Raw genomic sequence first — 22,054 nt, 5'->3', positions numbered from 1 at the left:
ATCCTGTTTAAAGTTCCCAAGCAATTAACACAAAGGCGGTAAGAGACGCCGTTGAGTACAGCGCCTATTAAATTTCGGATAAAAATTATTTTAACGGCCACACAAAGCGCCTAACACAATTGTTTGCATGTTACTCCGCTATCAGAATGTGGCCACCGGGATCGGGAATCGAACCTTCGACTTCGTTCTCGGCAGCAGGACGTCACCGTCACCTGGCCACATGAAAGACGGTTTCTGCTATCCGATTCAAGTTTGTTTCGAAATTTCCCGATTTGAAGTCGTCGCATTGTCTTTTTCGCCAGCATAAGGCTTAAAATTATTATTGGAGCCTCGAGGGATACAGAGCGACGTATGTGAAGACTGTACCGAATGATTCTGCTGCATAAGTGAGCTTATTGCGCACTGACACCAGTTCTTGAACGAACGCACGCGGCAGAGACAAGTTCTCCACAGTAATTTTCAGTCATTCTATAAGAGTTGCTCACTTTTAGGATATCTGTATATGAATTTGCTCCGATTTATTATATGACTAGTCTCTCTTTGTAGGATTCAATTAAAACGATGTGCTGTGCTTTAGTGTCACACTTCTCTCCAGAAACGTACACAATACGGTCCGTACATCTGGTAACAGGCTATTTCCTTGCTTCGTAGCTTCCATTTGGGATGGTGCCCAAAATATTTGAGTGCACTTGTTTATCAATTAGCTGCCCCTCGGTCGTTCGGTCATCTAAGTGTGCATAATATTTCACGCATGCGTTAATCTATGTAAGCCTGATTTTTTTCATTTACCAAAAGAATCCGCGCAAATTTCATTTTGCTTTAGAGAGAACCTACCCGATATTAATTTAGTTATTCGGTGGTCGTTCTTATCAAATAACCACTCTCAATTCGATTCGAAAGTTTTATTAAAAGGACAACCGCATTAAAAACTCAATCACTTAGTATCGCCACACTCTTTGTAGGCACTAGTAATGTACGATGAAAACAATCTTTTGCCATTTTCTAGTTGTTTCCGGGCGACAACATATTTTTATTTTCCCAATTTTTCAAGCTCTTTGATCAAGCGAAGGTCTAATAGTAAGCTTAGCAGCGTCAGTAGATTTCGGCCTTTTCTTTGCAAAATGTTAATTTACATCCGCGGTGATGCCTTTTAGTCACGTCATTTCTGCGCCTAGGAAGTGAATTGTTGTACCCTGTTAGAATAGTACTGTTAGCTATTTCACAAGCTGCTTGCTAGCGCCCCCTACCTTGTACACCGCGATCTGCAGCCGAGACGCGTCTATTGTGTTGTGGGACTGTGTGGCAGTGAGAGTGCGCGTTCGATAGTGCGACGACGAAGCTGTGCGAGTGTGAGCGCGAGTTACCGTGTGCGTGTTCGACGGACGCTATGTGCGAGTTCCTGTGCGGTAAACGTGAGCCCCTGCGTTTCTCTCTGTGTGAGCACTCTTCCCTTTCCTTTATCCCTTAATAAACCAAGTTTCATTCAATCAAACCACTGTGACCTGTGAGACGCGGCTGTCTTTAACATCTCAGAAGTGGGATTACTAGGCCCAACGGCGGTCTTCAACACCTCAGAAGCAGGATTACTAGGCCCAACGGCGGTCTTCAACACCTCAGAAGCAGGATTACTAGCCCCAACGGCGGTCTTCAACACCTCAGAAGCAGGATTACTAGGCCCAACGGCTGTCTTCAACACCTCAGAACCGGGATTACTAGCCCTAACGAACTGAGCGGCACGATGAATGTAAGTGAAGTTCGGAGTGGAGACGACCCAACCGACAGCGACAACGAGAGTGGTGTTACTAGTGAGACTGTGCGTGAGGCGATTTCCTCCATGGGTACTGACCAAAGTGATGGTGTTACCGTGCGCGAACTATTGAACGCCCTTGTGGAAAAGGACCGCGTCCTAACGACTTTGTTGAAACGCTTGACTCCGTCAGCGACGCCACAGCCCATGTCCGCGGGAACGCCTGGTGGAATCGCTGCGTTCCAAGTGATGCCCGACCTAAGCAACAACATAACAAGCTTTAACGGTTGCGAGGACGCACCCTCAGCAAAGGATTGGATTGAAAATATCCGTACAACTGCGACGCTGCACAGCTGGCCTGAGTCTTTCATGCTTGAGACCGCAAAGTCCCGTTTGACCGGACCGGCGAGAGACTGGCTGCGTTCGAGGAGATCCGAAGTCAAAACTTGGAGCGATTTTGAAGAGCGTTTTCGGCGAACCTTCGTGAGCCAGACGCGTGCGGCGGAACGCTGGCGCAAAATGCATGAGCGAGTGCAACAGCGCAACGAAAGCTCGGTGGCCTATTTTCACGCCAAGGTGCGGTTGTGCAAGGAGGCGAACTTGGATTTTTGGGACACTCGTGAGCAGGTAATTACAGGACTACGTTCGAAACAACTCAGCACGATGTTACTCGGAAAAAGTCATGTGGACGACGACGATATTCTGCACGACATTCAGGAATTCGAGAGGATCGAGCGTGAAAGGCAAGCGTTTTTTGGTTCAGCGCGCGACCATAGAGCGGCGAGCAACGAAGCACGTGCTCCGTACGTGAGCGCGCTGCATGCAAGAAAATCCGTCGAGGAGGGAAGTACCAAGGACAGGCGACCCCCTCTGACTAACGAAAAAGGAGAGCGAAAGTGCTACAACTGTAGCCAGTACGGACATATAGCGAGAGACTGTCCGCAACCAAAACGACCGATGAAATGTCTCCTCTGCGACGGAACAGACCACACGCAGCGTCACTGCAAGGAGGCACTGCAGCGCAACGAGGCGAACACAGTAACGGAGCCAGTATGTGAAATCAAGAGCGCAAGTGTTTTGCAGAAGGAAGTCACTTTGAATGGAAAGTTCACTGTTGTTGGACTCATTGACACGGGTAGTTCTGGCTGTTTCCTGCGTGCCTCCGGAGCAGCGCGATGTGGCATAGAAATCGTTCCTGAGACAACAGACCTGTATGGTTTTGGAAATAGCACTGTGCCTGCGGCAAAAAGCATTGGAAGTTGCAGGGCTGATTTATGCATTGACGGTGTTTTGGCAAAGGACATACCCATTCTTGTAGTTCCAGATGAAGCCCAATCTGTTGATTTACTGGTCGGAAGGACATTCACAGAGTTGCCTTACATCGCGTATTCAAGAATTGGAGGTTCTCTGCGGTTTTGGCATTGTAGTGACGTTCCGTTCGCTCATCAGGAGCCCTATGAAAGTCACCAAAGAATGGAGCCTGTGGACCAAGCTGCAGCCGTGATGTCGGAATCGGAAAGCGTGCCGGTTGAAAACAACGTGAGAAAAGCTGCATCGGAAGAAAAGGCCCCTGCGGATGACAAACAGGATGACGGAAATTCTGCTGCTGAGGAGAGAAGTGACGATGAAGAGCCAAAGCTTGGCCTGCTGTACCAGCCACTAGAGCTGTCAGGTTCTCAGCAGCGCAAGAAAGTTGAGCGGCTGGACGTGAGCTTCCGCACAGCGGCACGCGAGCGGCCCCCACCAGAGCAAAGAAAAGGCACACCACTGGGTGACTGCCCCCGCATCGAGCACAACATCAAACGTGAGCGCTTGGAGAGTCTCAATGCCTTGCATCGACTGCTATTTGGCCGCCCAGGAGCGCCATCCGAGATCAAGAAGAATTTGCGCAAGTTCAGTGGGTTTCCCTTTGAGAAAGACTCTGCAGAGTATGTGAAGAGACAAAAGATGTTTGCAAAGCTCAAAAAGACTGCTCACAAAGACTTGCTGGGTATGCTTGACTTGGAGAAGAGTGACACGGTCGAGGAGTGCACGGATCGCATTCTCAACTTCCTGCTCAATCCCTTTGATAACAAGAAGCCCCTGCCAGCTAACAAGAAGGGAAAGAGAAAGTCTATGACACATGCTTCCGCTGGCAAGGGCCAGGCGAAGAAACGAAAGACGGTAAATCCCAAGGCAGAGAAGGGGAAGGCATCTGGAAAGCGGCCTGCAAAGAAGACCAGCACTCCTGCCAAGCGGAGGAAAGTAGCAAAGAAAGAGGAGTCCGACGAGGACGACGAGTCTGACGAGAAAGAAGTACGCGACGACGCGCACGTTTCGCAATTGAAGGCGTGGCCATCGACAAGTAAAACGTCTCATCTAGACGACGACGAAGAGTGCGACGAATCCGAGCACCAACTTGAGCAGAATCAGTGCGACGAGCCTTTTGCAGTTAGACGCCCACGCAGGCTACGAGTAGTACCTGCCAGACTACGCGACTGCATGCCATAAGACAGCTAGCGTTCTTCGTGTGTGTGTGTGTGCGTGTGTGTGTGTGTGTGTGTGTTACTGCGATTACCTTAACGAGGACGTTAAGATTTCAGGACGGCCGAGATGTTAGCTATTTCACAAGCTGCTTGCTAGCGCCCCCTACCTTGTACACCGCGATCTGCGGCCGAGACGCGTCTATTGTGTTGTGGGACTGTGTGGCAGTGAGAGTGCGCGTTCGATAGTGCGACGACGAAGCTGTGCGAGTGTGAGCGCGAGTTACCGTGTGCGTGTTCGACGGACGCTATGTGCGAGTTCCTGTGCGATAAACGTGAGCCCCTGCGTTTCTCTCTGTGTGAGCACTCTTCCCTTTCCTTTATCCCTTAATAAACCAAGTTTCATTCAATCAAACCACTGTGACCTGTGAGACGCGGCTGTCTTTAACAGTACTCATAGGAGCTTCAGTTTCGCCAGTAATCTCCTGGACTAATCATTCGGAAATGTCCACACCAGAAGTCGTACAGGGGCACACTTCTCGTACAAAGCAAAATGAATGATACGGGTACTACATTAGATTCAATAATCATGATTGCTTGTTCTCAACTTGAAGTGTATGACTGCGTACATACCTGGAACGAGAAGCAAACGTAGGTTCAGGGTGAACGCCTAATCCAAAATTGCCTACGGGTGATGCGCTGATGCTGTGGCCAGGGACACGGCCAGGTCCAGGGCCAGGGCCAGGGCAGGTTCACGGTCTGCAAAACTGGCAGCATATACCCCGCGTAAACAATCTGCACGCGAAGCCGTCTCACTCTAGCTCTCGCAGACAGAACGAGTGTCTTCAAAAAAGCTCATAATGACACGTGGCCCGTTTATCCTTCGCCCCCCTTTTCCGGCTAAGCGAACATCCCCCATTGTGCGCGAAGCGGTTCCCGTTTCTACGGAAGCGGTGGCAAACCATGCACGTTGAAACGACGCCCGACGCCCGCTAGCTCTAGGCTTCAGAAAACTCTCGAAGTCCTTAGTTCAGTTTCTGTATACTGGAACTTAAGATTATTACGTTTTCCGTTTCATCGTGCAATGTCTGTCTAAATCTGTCCACATACAATAACCTCCCAGGGCTGTAGGAACTGCAGTAGATGAAACGAAAGACTTGCTGTGGGGCAGGGGTGCCCAAATTTTCTGGACACGGGGAATCCCACTATTGCATCCTCAGTTTCAATTTCAAAGCGTTTGATCACAAGTCTCTCCCCGCGCTCAAAGTTTTAGCCTCATCAGAAGTTCTTCTAGTGAAGCAGGCCTTCAGCCGTGCGGAGTCCCGCGGGGTCACTGCAACACTTCATTGGATCCCTGGTCACCAGGGCATCGAGGGAAATGAGAGAGCCCATGAGGCGGCGCGCGCCCTTCTTTCCAACCGCGTCGTCTCCTGGAATCCTGAGAGCCTCAGCACCAGCGCAACTCGCACGACAAAAGGACCACCGTATGACCCAGACAGAGCTCGGAGAGTAGCAGCCAACCGACGCAAGAGAGAACTCTGTGCGAGTGTCCCGCCAGACCCACACCCACTTCCCGTCGGTCTTCCCAGGTCGGGACAGGTGCTGAGGCTCCGTTCCGGCTTCGTTACTCGCACTGAACGTGCTGTAGCGGTGGCGGCGATACCGACCACGCCGGGAGAGACGCCCTCCTTTCCCTTCTCCTTACTCAGTTCCGTCGCAGGAGCCTGGCCCCTCGACAGCCTCCGAGGACGAAGCAGCAACCCAGGAGTCGCACAGGTGCCCTGACTGCAGGATGGCCACGCGACCATCCGCAGCCCATTTATTTTGGGAGTGCCAGCGCTACGCTAAGGAGTGGGTCCGCCACCTGAGGGCTGTGCAAGTGTCGTCCTACGAGGAGTGGATTAGACCGGCAACTGGATTAGCGAATTTCGACAGGGCCATTCTGAACTCGCTCTTGGGTTTCGCCAAGGACGCGCAACTTCTAGGACGACTCAAATTACTCCTCCGCTCTCCCCTTCCTATTCCACATAATAGGCCTTCGAGCCATCCTACAATAAATACGTTTTTAGCATCATCATCATGACATTTCGGTATAGCCTGTTGGCGCAGCGTACCCCGTCCTCTCTGGTTGAATAAAATAATTCGTCTTTGGGACCCCGAAGTAGGAAGACGTCTTTCTGTCCGCAGAGCTCCACGGTCCAGCCGTTAGGCCTCACTCTTAGGCCTCGCGTCAGGCCGCCCCGTGGAAGCATACTACACTCACCACTACACTCACCTGCCTTACCAGAATGCCGCAGAACCTCCCCTTCCTTCTTTTCCCCAACCATCGATGTTCTCATTCATAGCCTAGCGATGAATGTGGCGATGAATAAATTTACTGGCTTTAAAATGAGAAGCGAGGAAGGGCGAAAATTGCTGAATAATTTAAAGATGGTAATAGTCTTCCCAGGGCGAATGGACTCGGATTCATTTTGGTCGCTGGCGGAACCCTAAAATGCCGTTTGCGAAACCCCTGCGTATCGCGGAACCCAGTTTCACAACCTCTGCTGCAGGCTACTGTCGAAAAGTACGCAGAATTTTAATGCGGCAGAAGCAATTTTTCAGAAGGTGATGGAGTCTACCAGGCACCCAAAGATAATTTGGAGTGGACAAAGTACCAGAAGGTACCACAAAAGGCACAAGTGGACGAGGAATCTAGGCCTACGGTTAGGCGTAACCCAGCTGGCTATCGCAAAGACGCCGTCCGCAGCCGATAACATAGGCGCGGGATGGGAGAGAGAAGAGGGTGCGTTGCAGATGAGCATCAATAAACCAACATAGAGCTAAGGCAATGTAGGCGCTTACCGGTGATGTCCGGATCTTGGCAAGACGCCGACTCTGCTTGCTAGTCACGGTACGCTCGGTTGGATCGACCTCGTCTTCTGCTCGCGCGGCGGCTGCGTGCTGACCCCACGTGGGAACGTGCTCAGGTGGATGATGATAACTGCAATGCTTATTTGACACGACATCGCACATTTGCCAAGGGCGACTGGCAAAGAATCGCGCAGCAGGGGCAAATGCCTTATTAAGAAAGAGAGAGAGTTGCTCATTAGGAGTGGTTGAAAACGGGAGATTTCATGCTGGAGCCGAGGTTTCAAAAGAAGGGACTTGTTTTCAACAAGGCAACAAGAAGTTGCTGCTAAAGAGTTTGTCTTTTTTCGACCTACAGTCTTATATGAATTTCAAAAAAAGAAGAATTTTAAAAGTAGGATTGAATTCTGCTTTCTTGCGTGCCAAAGCATAGCCTTCTCGAGGAGGCTATGTTTATCGAGGAGGCTATGGCCAAAACCACGATTTCATTAAGCGGCACGCCATAGTGGGGGCGTCCGGGTTAATTTTGACCACCAGGGGATCTTTAATTTGCCCCCAATGCATGAGACACTGTGGTTTTCGCATTCCGCACCCATCGAAATGCGGTCGCCGCGGCCGCGATTTCATCCCGCGACCTCATGGTTCGCAGCGCAACACCAAAGATGCTAAGCCACCGCAGCGGGTGAAATTTAAAAATATAAAAATCTAGAAAAGGAGAAATGAAAGTGTCGGACTGATTAGGCGATTCTGAGTTGTTTACGCCGAAAGGAGAATGAAGTCATAAAAGTGGTAATTGACAGGCCTTACCTTGCTACATATAAGAGGTAATAGAGGAGAGGTGTATATTGTAGGTGAGCAAAGCCAAAATATCGGCTGTGGCTTTTGTTAGACACACATAAGGAATAGCCAAGTAAAGAAAAAAATTGTATCAATGAATCGAATTGCTTCTTGTGATTGTTCTAAAACTGTGGCATTGAAGCACTGCGGAATATTGGCGGGACAGGACATGCGGTAGGAGAAAGTAGCAAGGAAAATGATGAACATAAATATTTTGTTAAACATTTTGCGCATGCCACGCACAGTGAGAGTCGACGTTATGTGAAGCGCTATCAAGTAGGTGGCAACCGGACGAACCAACATGTTTCTGCAAATCGTGTGCCTTTTTTTGTGAGACGCAAGTAGATGTGTCACGAAAGCAGCCTGATGAAGGGGAAGGCGAATGCAGGGGAGTTGACGCCATGTCGGATGGTTTCTTGTACCCCGGACAATAAACGTTACAATCTGTCGCGTTGCGCCATGAACTGATCTCGAAGACAATGCAATGGCGCACGTTGTTTCAGTAATGCTAGCATGGCAATGTGGGCCATTCCCGAAGGCTGTGCAATCTAATTCAGTCTCTCAATACGCTGGGTGCTACAAGAAAAAAATGGGGCAAGCACTTGCTTTTGCAAGCAACTTGTTCCTGTACTACGTCGAACATGGGAAGCACAGTGGTTAACTATTACTAGCACGATTTACTCTTGGGTCTGTGACCTAATAGGAACTATCACTCGAGAACCGTCTTCAGGAGATTGTGCTGGCAAAAGTACCGTGCACTTAGGGAAGAAAAATCTGATTACGAAATATCGATGAGAACTGCCGAGCAAGAAATGGCGCTAATTCCGAAGCCTTAAACAAGAAGTGAAATGGAGACGCTTGAACTTTCAAGTACCTTAGCTTAAGAAAACAAAGTGTAAGAAAAAGCCCTGCAGATTAACTTGCAGGAGCTTGCAGGAAGGCATGTTTAAAGATGATTTTCAGGTCACTTCAACATTGCTTAAAACTGTTTCATGCCGAGCGATATTGAGGCACTTTGGTGAGAGGCAAGGGCTGCATAGCTGATGGCGAGTGAAGCGCATGAACAAGACTAACTAGGCATAAGAACATTACATGCGCCGACAATTATGTGACATATAGTAATTTCAAGAAATTATTACGAGCTAAACTGCTCTTTTTTCTTTCACTATTATCGCAGCAACGTCAAAGATTGTGCTAGTTGCATGAATAAAAGTATAACCGCGCAGCTTCTGGAACAAAGAACTAAAGAACACAGAAACGTCAGCGCTTCACCTTGTCTGTGCTGGTATTTTTTTTTTTTTTTTGCAAGTGAAGCTTGCTGAAGCTTGCTGAAGACTGAACTATCGACCTCTAGCCACCATAACTGAACGTCCATGTCTGTTCGCAGAAACTATCATCATCAGCAATGGCTCGAGCGTCGTCGTCTTCTTTCCCAGCTGGCCCCTCGGCGCAACCGCGCCAACACGCTCGTGCCATTGCTGCCGCGTTCGTCGTCGTCGTCTTCGTCTACAGCTGGCTCCGTTGCCGCTCATCATACCCATTACGGGGGTATGAGCCATTGCTTAAGGAGGTATGAGCCATTCATTGTGTTACGTGAAGGACAGACTTAATTTTGAAGCAATTTCATTTTGAAGAATCGCAAGCAGCAATGGCGGGCGGATGCTGCTAACCACGCCGCCGAGCAAACCCTAGACATCGAACGCAAGCGTTTGTTGTTCGTCAACAACTTGTCCCTCATCAGTGGGATCCGCTCCGACGAGCAGCGACACAATGCCTTGGAAGTGTTGAATGAAGATTACGCTGCTAGTGGAGAATACCTTGGTGAATTTAGAGTTTGCGTTACGTGCAAGGCATCTTTAATCAATGGAAAACTGCCTGCGTTCAGCACTGTGAACAGGTACGTAAACCCTTCATTTGTTGTGATGGTGACAAGATTAGCTGATCATTCATCTACACGGAGTGGATGGGCCGACGACTTCTTTCTTTCGCAGATTTTTTTTTAGTCCTCGTTCAAAGAGTCGAGCTCTCATACTTTTATACTATTATCGCGTTATGTGCGCGACGCGCCGTATGCCGGAACGCTTCGAGATCGAGCTTCCGTCTGTGATGCTGCGTCATGAGGAATACACAAAAGACCAGTTAGAATGGCTCAATCTCCGGATCGAGGTTAACACAGCTGTGGGCAACAACCATCCCAGCAAGTCTCCCTTATCCGGCGTGCGTAGAAGATATGGCTTGTGGGAGTCTGCGATATATTCTATTAATTTGCATGTAAAACGCAGAAGTGCTTTCATGACACAAGCTCTTGAGCGATTGAAATAAGTCTTTTTTTATTTTGAAGTTTGCGGAAAATGTTAAATTTTAGGAATTGTCCGAATATATCCTTATTTAAGCCTTAGAAGGTTTTCTACAAAAATGTCTGACAATTATTAGGCTTAAAGAAAGTGATGCATGAAGTGTACCAATTCGTAACTCTGCATTAAAAACCGTTATCTGATTTTTATAAGCTTTCGCTGTTAAAGCATGTCAACCGGACAAACTTGATATATACATCATACTTAAATATATTACACTTTACAACTTTGGCATGTATCATACCCACAAATTATATGTTTCAGAGAGGTGTAGAATACATCAATTTTGATCGCTTTAAATCTATTATTAAAGAACTGGGCTATCGTATGTAGTTTACTTACTTGATACTTCATACATATATTATTTTTTTTAATTTTGCATTCCCAATGACAAACAAGTATTCTTACAAACAAAAAATTGACAAACTTTTTCTTAGGCTGACGAGAATTGTTCCTTTTTTTTATTAGTATAGCAATTATATGGGCACTCCAGGCGCATTTCTGCAGTCGTCGTCGCCGTTGGCGTCGCCGTCATATTCCGTATAAAATCCAAGGGCCATAACATCGTCTAAGCGCGCCGTACGCTCTATGTGCGAGTTAAAGCGTGCGAGGGTGAGCCGACGATGGCGGCTCATCAATCTCCCACTGGCAAGGGAGAAAAGCGGGGAGGAAGCATGCCGTCTTCCGTCGCGTACAAGTCACCGGGGGCGAGGAAGGGAGGGTGGGGGGGCGTTCTACACCGGCCGAGCGCGGCAGCGCTGGCCCTGTCATGAGAGAGGTCGCATAGGGGACAGAGTCTAGGTGATATGTTCATGTGGATGGTGTTCTCGCTGCTTGGTACTAGTAGAAGCGTAGAAGCACGGTCAATTCACTCGCTGTTGCTGTCGCACTTCCTCCCTCCAGCATTTTGACAGCGAGATGCCGCGGTCATCGAGCGAGATGTGTTCATGTTTGCTTGTGCGCGCGTGACACCATGCTTGTTAACTTAGTTTTAAAATTCGTGTAGCTTTCACTAGTGGTTCAAGGCTAAAGAAACAGCGGAGCTGATCGCCACCTAGCACTACCAAGTCATCCGAAGCGTTTCGCGGAAGGTATTTATTATTGATCGATTATCGATTACCTATTGATTGGCTGTTGATTGCCTATCGCTAAGTATTGGCCACGTAATTGGGTTGGCTAAGCACTACCAAGTCATCTCCAGCATTTTCAGGAATTTATTGATTATTGGATGATTATCGATTAGCTACTGATTGGCTATCGGTTGTCTATTGCAAGGCATTGGCCACTTATTTGGGCTAGGCTTAAGCACTTTCGATAGTTCACAGGGGTATGTGCCATAGCGCTTGGACCCTTTCTGCACTAATTGTGTTGGCGACACACGGACTGACTGTCGGCTTAAACAGCTCCGCTGTTTATTAGCGTATGTGCAAAAGTTTACAAGACAGTTATCCTTATTATCCTTACTTCTCATTGCGATCCACTAATTTGCTATCGCAATCGATCTATCACCTTTCGGATGAAACTGCGACTTCTTTAGTCACTTGATACCCTATGCCAAATGTATTTTGCAATTTAACCTTTCTCAACAATTTTGGAGTAGTGTTGGTGTGCGTAAGCATTCTGCCACTTGCTCATCTCCACGCAGCCCGGCGTCATTACCAATGTTATAAAACTTAATTGATCCGACCAATATTAATGAAGTGCTCCGGCGACACGTCCTGGTGCGGATGGCGGCCGTGCGGGCCCTATCTTGAATGTAATCTGCGATGGGGCCAGAGTGCGCCGAGTGCTGATCGCTTCGTGTGCGCTGTTCTCGCCGCGTCATTGGCATTGAAGTGAGAAGCAGCCCGAAGGTCAATTGGCTCGCTGCTGCTGGCGCGCTTTTCATCCTACGTGACGGGCGGACGAACGGTTTTCCTCGTTTGAAAGAGATAAAAATGCTTGCGCATTTAAAATGCCTCGGTAGACTTCCGATCTTTTTTTTTAATACAATAAACTACATTAAATTCTGTGTATAATTACCGAGAGAAACGAACTAAAGCTTCCTCTTAAGGCAGCTTTTCACAAAGCTCTCGAAGACAGGCTATCACGTACTTTAATACTGACTTTAATGAAGCAATTCATGCTTTGCGTCAGCACACACAATTCGTATTCCCAAAACCCGTCGACATGGCAGAAATGCGCGTTGTCATGTTCTATCGGACAACGAGTTGGATTATTGTGGAATGCTAAATCCTAATGAAAATCCTTGATAAAAATATGCAACCGGTTATTCTTGTATCAGTTGAATCACACTAAAAGTGCTGAATAACAAGGTATTCATGCAGCCAATTCTTTTTATAATGATGTGACGTTACTTGGCTGCACGTGGCGATTACTAAAGTGACGTCGAAAAAAAACTTTCATATGAGTTGTCCGTGATCTGCTGCTATGTTTATTAGACAATGTAAAATTATCAGAGAGAAAGTACCGTGCAGGGCTTGTACATCATAAATTATTGTGATATAAGCACAGCCGTAGGTGAACCCATAAACGTGTAACTACAGAGCGCCAGGAGCCCTTCTGCATCAGCATTACCGGCAACTAATAATTAAGTGCATTCTGCTTTGCAACAGGCAGAGGTTTAACTTCTCTGTTAAGTATTGGATATTGATGAGTCATACGTTGATTACGAAATTGCTGAGAAAGTTAAACCTTGAAACAGATTTAGCATCATGACAAGTAGCACTTAACTGGGGAAAATGCCTGGGACGTTCGTTTATCGAATGATGAGCAATCCTAGGCACCTTTGCTAATATGTCTTTCGTTAAAACTCCTGCAAGTTACTTTGGAACTCCGCTAGTGTAATACAAAGACAGCAAATGATAACTACATAACTACCATGAAGCCCGCTAGCTTCATGGTAGCTGCTTTATAGGTAGAATCCCTCCACCTTAATCCAGTTTGCAGTGTCACGGCCACTCTTAAAAAAAAAAGAAAAAGGTGCGGCCTACCGCGTGCCTTGTGAAAATAGCATTGTTCTGTGAAGAACAAGGTCGCCGGTTCGAGTGCCTCCTGAGGCTCTCGTATTCTTTTTACTGGCAGCGTGAAAAACTCGTGCACCACAATTCAGTTACACGTTATTGAACCTCTATGTTCAAAATTTGTCGCTGGCGCTCCACGGGTACTTCATAAAATAATGTGTGGTTTAGGGTCACTAAAGCGACACAATTTGAAATTTATTGTAAATATTAACCGCTCTACAAAAAATTTCAACCTTCTGTGACAATTTCAATTCATTGCCTTCAATTTATTGATGGTTGAAGATGTATATGTGCGCCTTGCATCCTGTAATGCACTGGTAGTAGGTAATGGGCTGGACTCTCAGTAAAAATTAGGCACATTCAGTCGAATGAAAGAAAGGGTGCTCATGGTATTTGTACTCGATAAATTATAATTTGTCACTGGAGCCGAATCAAAGGTAAATACGTATCCGGTGAAGTTTTAGTAGAATAACGAAAAGGCCATGGGTGTTCACCTAAACGATAGCCTAACTTAACTATGTGCACATAATCTATTAAGTAAAATGACTAGGAGGTTATTGTTATACTAAAAGATTTGATAATGTGGGCACTAGTGTAATTATAGTAAGTTATTAGTGAGAACACTACGCGCAAATCAATAGAAAAAGCCACCCTGTGCAGTATTTCTTGAGAAAGAAAAAAGGCCATAAAACATTAGTTTTCTCTATCAACAAAGGTAAGTGATGGGCTTCTGTATTTCACGTCTACCATTCATAGGCGCCGATATGGCCAGGGCAATATTTCAAGCAGGTATGCTTTCCTTCAGTTATGCCTGCCACATTCATCAGATTATATATGCGCCCTTTCTTCGCCTGCATTGCACTTCTGCAGCAAAAAATACTACGTCATAAAAGCGTCAGAAAAAGAAATCACAGCACAAAAAATACATTGTTCTTTTACTATTTTTTGTTAGAATTTATGATATTGATATGTAATTGTAAGTACGATTCTTGCTGGTTACGTGAATAAAAATTGGGCAAGGCTGGGGTGAGCATCAGCTTTTACAACTATAAATATAAATTTGTAGTTGAGCGATAGATTGTCTGTGATTCTTAAATTCAGGTTTTGTGTGCCGTTTGTTTTGCGCTCAGAGACGTACTGGTAGAAAAACTAGTGAGAGAAATTACTTCGTAACCAGGGGCCGTATTCTGTAACGCTTCGGTTTTCGAAGGATTCGGTTTGCGTGCAGCGATTGGTCGCCGCCTGGGTGACGCCATCGCCTCAGGGCGCGAACGCACTTTTTGATGACGTCACGCACATGTCAATCACGCGGAAACTGAATTTGTCGTCTGCTACGAAGCGAAGCCACGCGCGCTGCTTCGGTCTGATCCGAAGCGCGGTGTGCCGTGTGTAGAGCCTGTGCGTGCCGTGTGCACGGGCGAGATAGCGGCACTCGGAGCAAAATGACGGCGTGTGCGGTGCCTGTGGAGCCTGTTATCGTGCTTTTAGCGAGCCTCCGTGATAGACAGCGACAACCTTGACGTCGACAAGACGCCTTTGAGATGACAGACGAGGGATTCAGTCGACAATTCATATTCTCAAAAGAGACAGCGCTCCGACTGTGCGAGGAACTTGAGTGTGTATTTTGACCGCAACGCGAAGTTAGCGTACGACGTCCCACCTAGCGGCATAAATGGGTCAACCGAAGTAAACAAAATTCGTTAAGTCACTCACCGCCAGTACAACTCACACACGTTTCAATGATGAAAAACGTAAACCTCATCAATACCATGAACAAATTATTTTTATTTACCAAAAAGCGCTCGTAAATTGCTAGATTTTTACTCGGTTTGTGGCGTTCACTGCCACAAAAAGAAACCTTCGCGCCGATTGGTCTCTGTCCTTTCACTTGTTTTCATTACGTCAACGGACCGCCCCAATGTGACGCCACCGCCAAACCGAATCCTTCGAAAACCGAAGCGTTACAGAATACGGCCCCAGATCGGATAAAATTCTGATGGACTGATTGGCTGTTTAACATTCAAACACAAGTGATAAAGGCTCGATACTGGGGAAGAATGAAACAGCGAATCCACAGACACTGCAATTGTCCGCCAACTCCACAACCAGGACTAACAAGTAGCCCGAAACCAGCACTCTATCCATAGCCAGACACAGGCACCACATCCGTGCCAAGCATCTCGATCGCAGTGTCGCCTCGGGGCATGCTCTTCTAACTGTTGATAGTCCAGGACTGCAGCGAAAAGACGTGTTTACGAAACCTACTCAAGGTCGATGTGGCGTTATTTTTAACCTGCACCCAAAGCACCACATACTGGTGTTCTTGCCTTTCGCCCCCATATGCATGCGGCCGCGCCGTCGTAATTAGCAGCCCAATGCCAAACCAAAAACACGCATGTCATGACATTCATGTCATGAGTCATCAGGAGTCCCTTTCGTTACACCTAAGAGAGCTTAAGACGAAAGCCTTAATCATACTGATGGCTATGACTTCGATCATCAACCTTTAGCCTTTTCATTCACATCAACAAATCTCGTGTGCAACCTTTAGCCTTTCATTCACATCAACAAATCTCGTGTGCAACCTTTAGCCTTTCATTCACATCAACAAATCTCGTGTGCCACGTAATCCGCACGTCTTTTCAATAAAAAAGCCTCAGCGGGGAGCCTTCCTTGGACCCACTCCCCCAATCTAGTACACACTATACACAGCATACGGCGCGCGATGACGCTTTTATCGCCCTCGGACTTTAAACGGAGCATCACGGCAACGTCGATGGCAACGACGACGCCGACGGCAAAAATGAAACATTCCCATGAATCCACGTATGAAGGCAAAATTTTTGTATGGGATCGCGTATGATCTTCGCAGAATATTCGACGTGTTGCCCAAGTGGGACACCGTATTATATAGAGCAGGCGTCGAGTTGTTAACCATTCGTTCTGGTGAAGTGGTCACCAGGAAGAGTAAATTCCTCAACAGTGAATAAAAAGATTCTCCTACTTCGTCCTTCACTTTTCTCACTTCCATCCTACTTCGTCTATCAGCATATCGATTTTTTGGCTGATTATTACATGCGTTTCCGCGTTCGTCACAGCATCCAGGTTCCCGACGGAAACCACCTACGTGGCTCGGTTATCCATTCTGAAGAGGCTCGATTTAGAATGACTAGTAGGACACAAGTGCTTATGTATTAAATTTCACAGACATCTTTTTTCTCTATATCTGCATAAGTATTATACCCTGCAATGCTTTAAAGATAATGTAATTAACATTCCTAGGGCATTTCCTATACTTTCCAGCAGCTATTCTTAGTTATACAACAGTATTTCTGCCAAATTTGGCGACTAGATAGTCCATGGCCTAATAGGTAGAGTATAGAGATGCGGTGCTGACGTAACAATGCTTGAAACCAGCAGTCAAGCCTACTTGGGTCATCGCTCTTACATGACAAAAAAGTCCTTCACAATTACCTCTGCTGCTTGGAGGAATCCAATCCGCGTCGTTCAGACATTGAATATATCTTCCCACACACGGACTTTGCGCCGGAGACTCGAGATGAAGCAGCCTGTCCAGTGGAAGTGCAAGAGAAGAGCCCAGTTGCATGCACACTAACATGACGCATTGCTACAGACCTTCAATGCTAATCGCAATGACATCGACATTCATCGTGAGATTGGTACTGCCGAAATATTTTTTTATTCATGAACAAATCGGAGCTTGTCGCACTAGATATAAGCACGTCATTTCATATTGACCAGTGCCAAGAGGGCCGACACGTCGGTGTTCTTCAGCTTGTCCATGAGCTGCTCGACTTCATCATCTAAATTGAAAAAGGAAAGATATTGCCGGATAATTATTCTCTCGCATCTGCATGTTTTGAATACTTTGTACACTGCACATGGCTTGGGAAACAAAGTTAAAAAAACGCGCAGGCGGTTTGGCATAGGTGCTGCTAACGGAAAATGAGTCATCTACTTCGTTGAAAGCCAGTGGCATAACGACATTGAAGAAACTCCACTGGATTTGTTGAAGTGTGCGAAAGCTACCCCCAAATTTGAAGTTGACCCACTCCCAAGTTTCAAGTTGGGCCACCCTCGAACTTTAGTTGGGCCAACCTCGAAATTTTGTAAGGCTACCCCTAAGTTTCAAATTGGGCCACCACTAAGTATCAAGTTAGGCCACCTCCAAATTTCAAGTTAGGCAGCCCCCAAAATTCAAGTTGGGCCACCCTCACATCTAAGTAAGCCTACCCTGAAATTATAGTAAGGGTACCCCTAAGTGTCAAGTTGGCCCTCCCCCAAATTTTAAGCTAGCCTACCCCCAAAATTCAAGTTGGCCCACCCCCAATTTCAAGTAGGGCCACCCTCAAACTTAGGTTGGCCCATCCTCAAACTTTAGTAAGGCACCCTAAGTTTCAAATTGGCCCACCCCTAAATATTAAGTTAGCCAACACCCAAGTTTTAAGTTCGGCCACCCCCATAATTTAAGTTGGGCCACCCCAAAATTTTAATTGGTAGCACCCACCCACCCCTAAGTCAAGTAATCATCCCAGACTCAAATAACTGTGATGTCTGTTGATGCACTTCGGGGGCCCAACATTGTGAAATTACAATACTGTAGCGGATGAATGTACGTTGGGTGCCTTGCAAAATATAGATATTATTTGTACATAAGTTGTATTTGTACATAAGCTATAAGTTGTACTTGCCAAATTGATAGTCACTGTCCACTGTCCGAGCTTGCTGCTGAAGCAGTAAACGATTTCCCGGCCATACAAATTGATGAAGTACGCAGACATTATTTCCCTCTTAAATTATTCCTTGCCCTAACCTCACAGACGTATATTAAATGTGCACTGTTTATGTTTAGCAATTATTAGAAACACTTTTGTGAACATACACAGTTCATTCAAAAATCTAGCCAGAAATATTTTTGTCCAGCACGCACGCGACCGCGCCCAGCTTACATAAGGCACATGACCAATATCCAGAAGGCGAATGTGGTCTTGTCTACGAAATCTGTCGCCCTGGTGGATTGGACCTGTTTCTCGTCTGGCCTCTCCATGCAGCACTTCCACAGAACAGCCAATCCGACGAGCGGCACGGCCTCGGCCAGCAACAGCACAAAGACGACGATTAGCAGGCCGTGCGACTGTAGTACAAGCTGAAACAGCTGCACAGGAGTGCAGTGAACACATGCAAGCAGTCGTGAGCATCAGGAACACTCAGGGCACAGCGAATGGATTTGCGCTGCATAAAGGGATGTATTGCTTGACGGAGTAAACCGTGGGACTTACTTTCACACAACGAAATCATTTGGACAGTCAGTGGAAAGACAGTCTAGAAGTTTTTGACCACGAAATGAATGGGCAGCCTGTGGCAGGCAGCACTCGCACGTAAAGCCTGGCAGTTCGTCAATTGAGCCAGATTTGTAGTAAAGTGAAATAAAGAAGAACCAATTCAAATGGCTTGCTAACTGTTGCTGTCTGTAAATAGCCTGCATACACTCAGTTGGCGAAACTGACAGGTACAGGTGGGGGACGAAATATTACGGGATTAACGAGCGTGCAGCGTACTGAATTCTCAAGCCCTCTGACGAAGGAAGCACCGGGTGTCTAGACATGGCATTGCGCATGCGTGTCCTTTTGTGGTCGTGTGTATGCAAATACGCTCACTTCTTCCTAGCATGCTATCGGAATCGCGATTTCTGCAGATGATTACGCTAGGAGACCGGTGTCTGCTTCGGCCAGGAAAGTGGGCGGTGTATTCGCACACGTCATAGCGACATTTGTTTATTCTGATATCAGTATTGTTCTGAAGGACAATTCTGGGCACGAATTAACAAAAACTTCTTACGCTAGAATTTTTCGTAAAAAATAATTTTGCCCATGTGGATGCCAGACATATCATTAGCGATGGTGGCCCGCCAATGGCAAAGGGAACTTACGAAAGAAAAGCTGTGTGAATCTGGCCCCTGATGCTCCGCTGCTTCCTGAAAGGCTTAACTTTATTTGCACAGTTGAGACCCCCACACCCGCTTATCAACTGAACCAAGCACAAGGTTGGCAGTTATTCGGACCAGGCGAAGGTTTCTGGTTCGCTAACACTATTTCTTAAATTAAATTCTCATCTCTGACCTGCCAAAACCAAGATCTATGATAATGGCACGCCCGACTACGGCTTTTGAGCGACTGTGGTTCTTGAACGTCTGCCCAATGCACGTTACACGGGCGCGTCATTTTTTTGCAATTCGCCCCAACGAAATCCGACTGCCGCCAGGATTCGATCCCACGACTTCGTGCTTAGCAGCGCCACGCCAAACTCACTAAGCAACCAGGGTAGATATTATGCGGTTCGATAACGGCAAATGTACAAGACTTGTTTCATATGCGAAGATTCATTTCGGGGGCAATGCATGATGTCACTTTAGCGAAGATCTCGACATTCTTTTTCACACAAAATTCTTCTCATTGCGATACTCACGAGTTTTGGGTCAATCTCTCCCTGTTCCTTGATGCCTGCGAAATGAGAGAGATAGTGAGAGAATGATACACAAAAGGCGTCATATAAAGAAAATCAAAAGCGGTCAAACAAAGAACGTTGCTGGAAACAGCGTTTCGTCACGTGGTCGTGACTTCCTCACGACACTAGCTGCTCTCATTAGTAACGTTTACGTTCAGGTGGAACACCGTCCCCCGACATTAAATGGCGTAGGACGAGCACAATAAACTGGCGCAAGTGGGGCAAGAGTACCAGAAGTGTTAAAAGGAAAAAGACCATGCAGCATCGGAAATACTCGGGGTCTGTTAGCTGACTCATAGCCTCATTCGAATGCAGCTGCGGCGTTCGAGCGCATTCCTGGCTGGCTGGTTTTGAAGACGCCACCCTCCCCCTAACGCTGGCTTTGCTTTAACTCGATTCGTATTACGAGCTTTTGATTTCTTCGTTATTGCGCCTTATTTTTACTATGCCTGAGCCACATATTTTCTTATCGTTTTCGGGGAGAGCTACGACTGCCGTGCGGTTCACAACGTCTGTTCGCAAGTGTGGATTCTGTTTTTCTTGCCACCGTTTCCCGAACAAACCTACAGCAGCATCGTAACTAAACACAAAATCCACATTTTGCCATTCTTTCATCGGTTGAACGTCTACCCCAGTATTCTCAAACGGTGCCTCGACTCTAAGCTCTTCCTGCATTGAACCGAGTTGAGCACACGCGCCGTACCTCGACTGATGAAGATGCTAGCCTCTTCAAGAATTCCCGTGTGGGATCGTGAAACACGGTGACCACACTTTTGGAGCAGTGGCACTGCTACATACTTTCTTGGGGAGTCGAGGGGGAGTGTTGGGGAGTGTTGTAACGTTTCTAGAATACCGGTGTTAGACGTTTGCTCTACCTACGCTGCGCAAGAGCTTGTCCTTCCACACCCGCAATTAGCAATAGGGAGTGAGCTGTGAGTTACACGTGCATTACCGTTACTATGGCGGGTGCAAGTCCCGCTGTCGAAACGGTGTCTCCACCACCATATCTTTTTCGGCTACTTCGACCACCTAACGTCTCTATCTTCCAGTGAAATACCGTCTTAATTAGATTAGATGAGATTAGATTAGATTGGACGGACGGAGGGACGGACGGACGGACAGACGGACAGACAGAAAACATTGGCAGTCATAAAGGTGAATTATTTGCTCGTGAAAGTTCTGCAATACGCATCGTTTCAATTTCATCCTTGCTTAAACGACGTCTGTAAAAGCACTCCCATAGAAATACAAAACACTGGGACGGTAGTGGTGTAGTAAGGCGGTTTATTTATTTTCCTATGGAATAATGTCGTTTTTTTCTCACTCTCTTTAAATCCAAAGTGGTTTAGTCTCGTTCAGAAGCATCGAGCGCTGCTTCTGACCTTCGCAAGCAGCATTCTGCAACACTTTTGTTTTTTATTATGGCCACACCATTCAGACCTTGTTTTTTTGCCGGGTATACCTTTGTCGGGTGCACCTCTCAGGGCCGTCTTAAGTGTACCGTATACAGCGTGCAAATGGCACACTGAACACGTTTCCCAAATGATGTCCACGAGAACACGTAGTTTTGTACATAAAGTGCTAGCTTTGCTTCATCCGTGATTCATAACCGTGATTCAAGTAGGCCACGTGGACGTGCAGCTCCTCTCTGCGGATATATCCAAATTTTAGCCTTCCGTTATCGCGTGTCATGCTTGAGCGCGCAATGAAAATAATTTAGGCACACACGTGTGAATTGGGCTTCTAGGGCGTTCCACAATACCAAAGCACTGTTATCACTAATGATGCTGGGCTCTCGGCTAAGTTGTTAAAAAACACTTTGTAGTGCATAGCCTAGCCCAAATACGTGGCCAATGCCTTCCTATAGCCAATTGAGAGCTAATTAGTAGCTACTCGATAATCGACAAATAATCAATAAATTCCGGGAAATGCTATGGATCATTTGGCAGTGCTTAGCCTAGCCGAATTATTTGTTTTCTGTGCCTAAACCTTATTGCGACAATTTTTTCACCACTATTGCAAACAGCAAGAGCAAATAAGTATTGTGTTAGCACAGTTCTTCGCACAACATTCAAACCAGCACATCGGTTGTGTACCCATCTGTGCTCTTCTCAATGTGCTTCCACAATGCACCAAATTATAGCGGGAAGACAACCAAGGCAGGCGAAACCAAAAACGCGGCTCTGTCGTGCTATAAGTTCGTGCGTTTTCTGTCTTCCTCGTGCACTTCCTACATAAAGCATGTATTGCTGCATC

The 22,054-nt window shown here is 46.7% G+C and overlaps 1 protein-coding gene across 1 annotated transcript; it reads left to right on the top strand.

The window, feature by feature from the left end:
• Positions 1-1,738: 1,738 nt before the first annotated feature.
• LOC119454061 (uncharacterized) lies at positions 1,739-4,237 on the top strand. Its single transcript, XM_037716073.2, has one exon. The coding sequence runs from the start codon at positions 1,739-1,741 to the stop codon at positions 4,235-4,237; it is 2,499 nt and encodes an 832-aa protein (XP_037572001.2).
• Positions 4,238-22,054: the final 17,817 nt, after the last annotated feature.

Source organism: Dermacentor silvarum, chromosome 5 (assembly GCF_013339745.2).
Source record: "Dermacentor silvarum isolate Dsil-2018 chromosome 5, BIME_Dsil_1.4, whole genome shotgun sequence".
Lineage (NCBI taxonomy): Eukaryota > Metazoa > Arthropoda > Arachnida > Ixodida > Ixodidae > Dermacentor > Dermacentor silvarum.
This window is presented reverse-complemented; position numbering and strand designations above follow the sequence as displayed.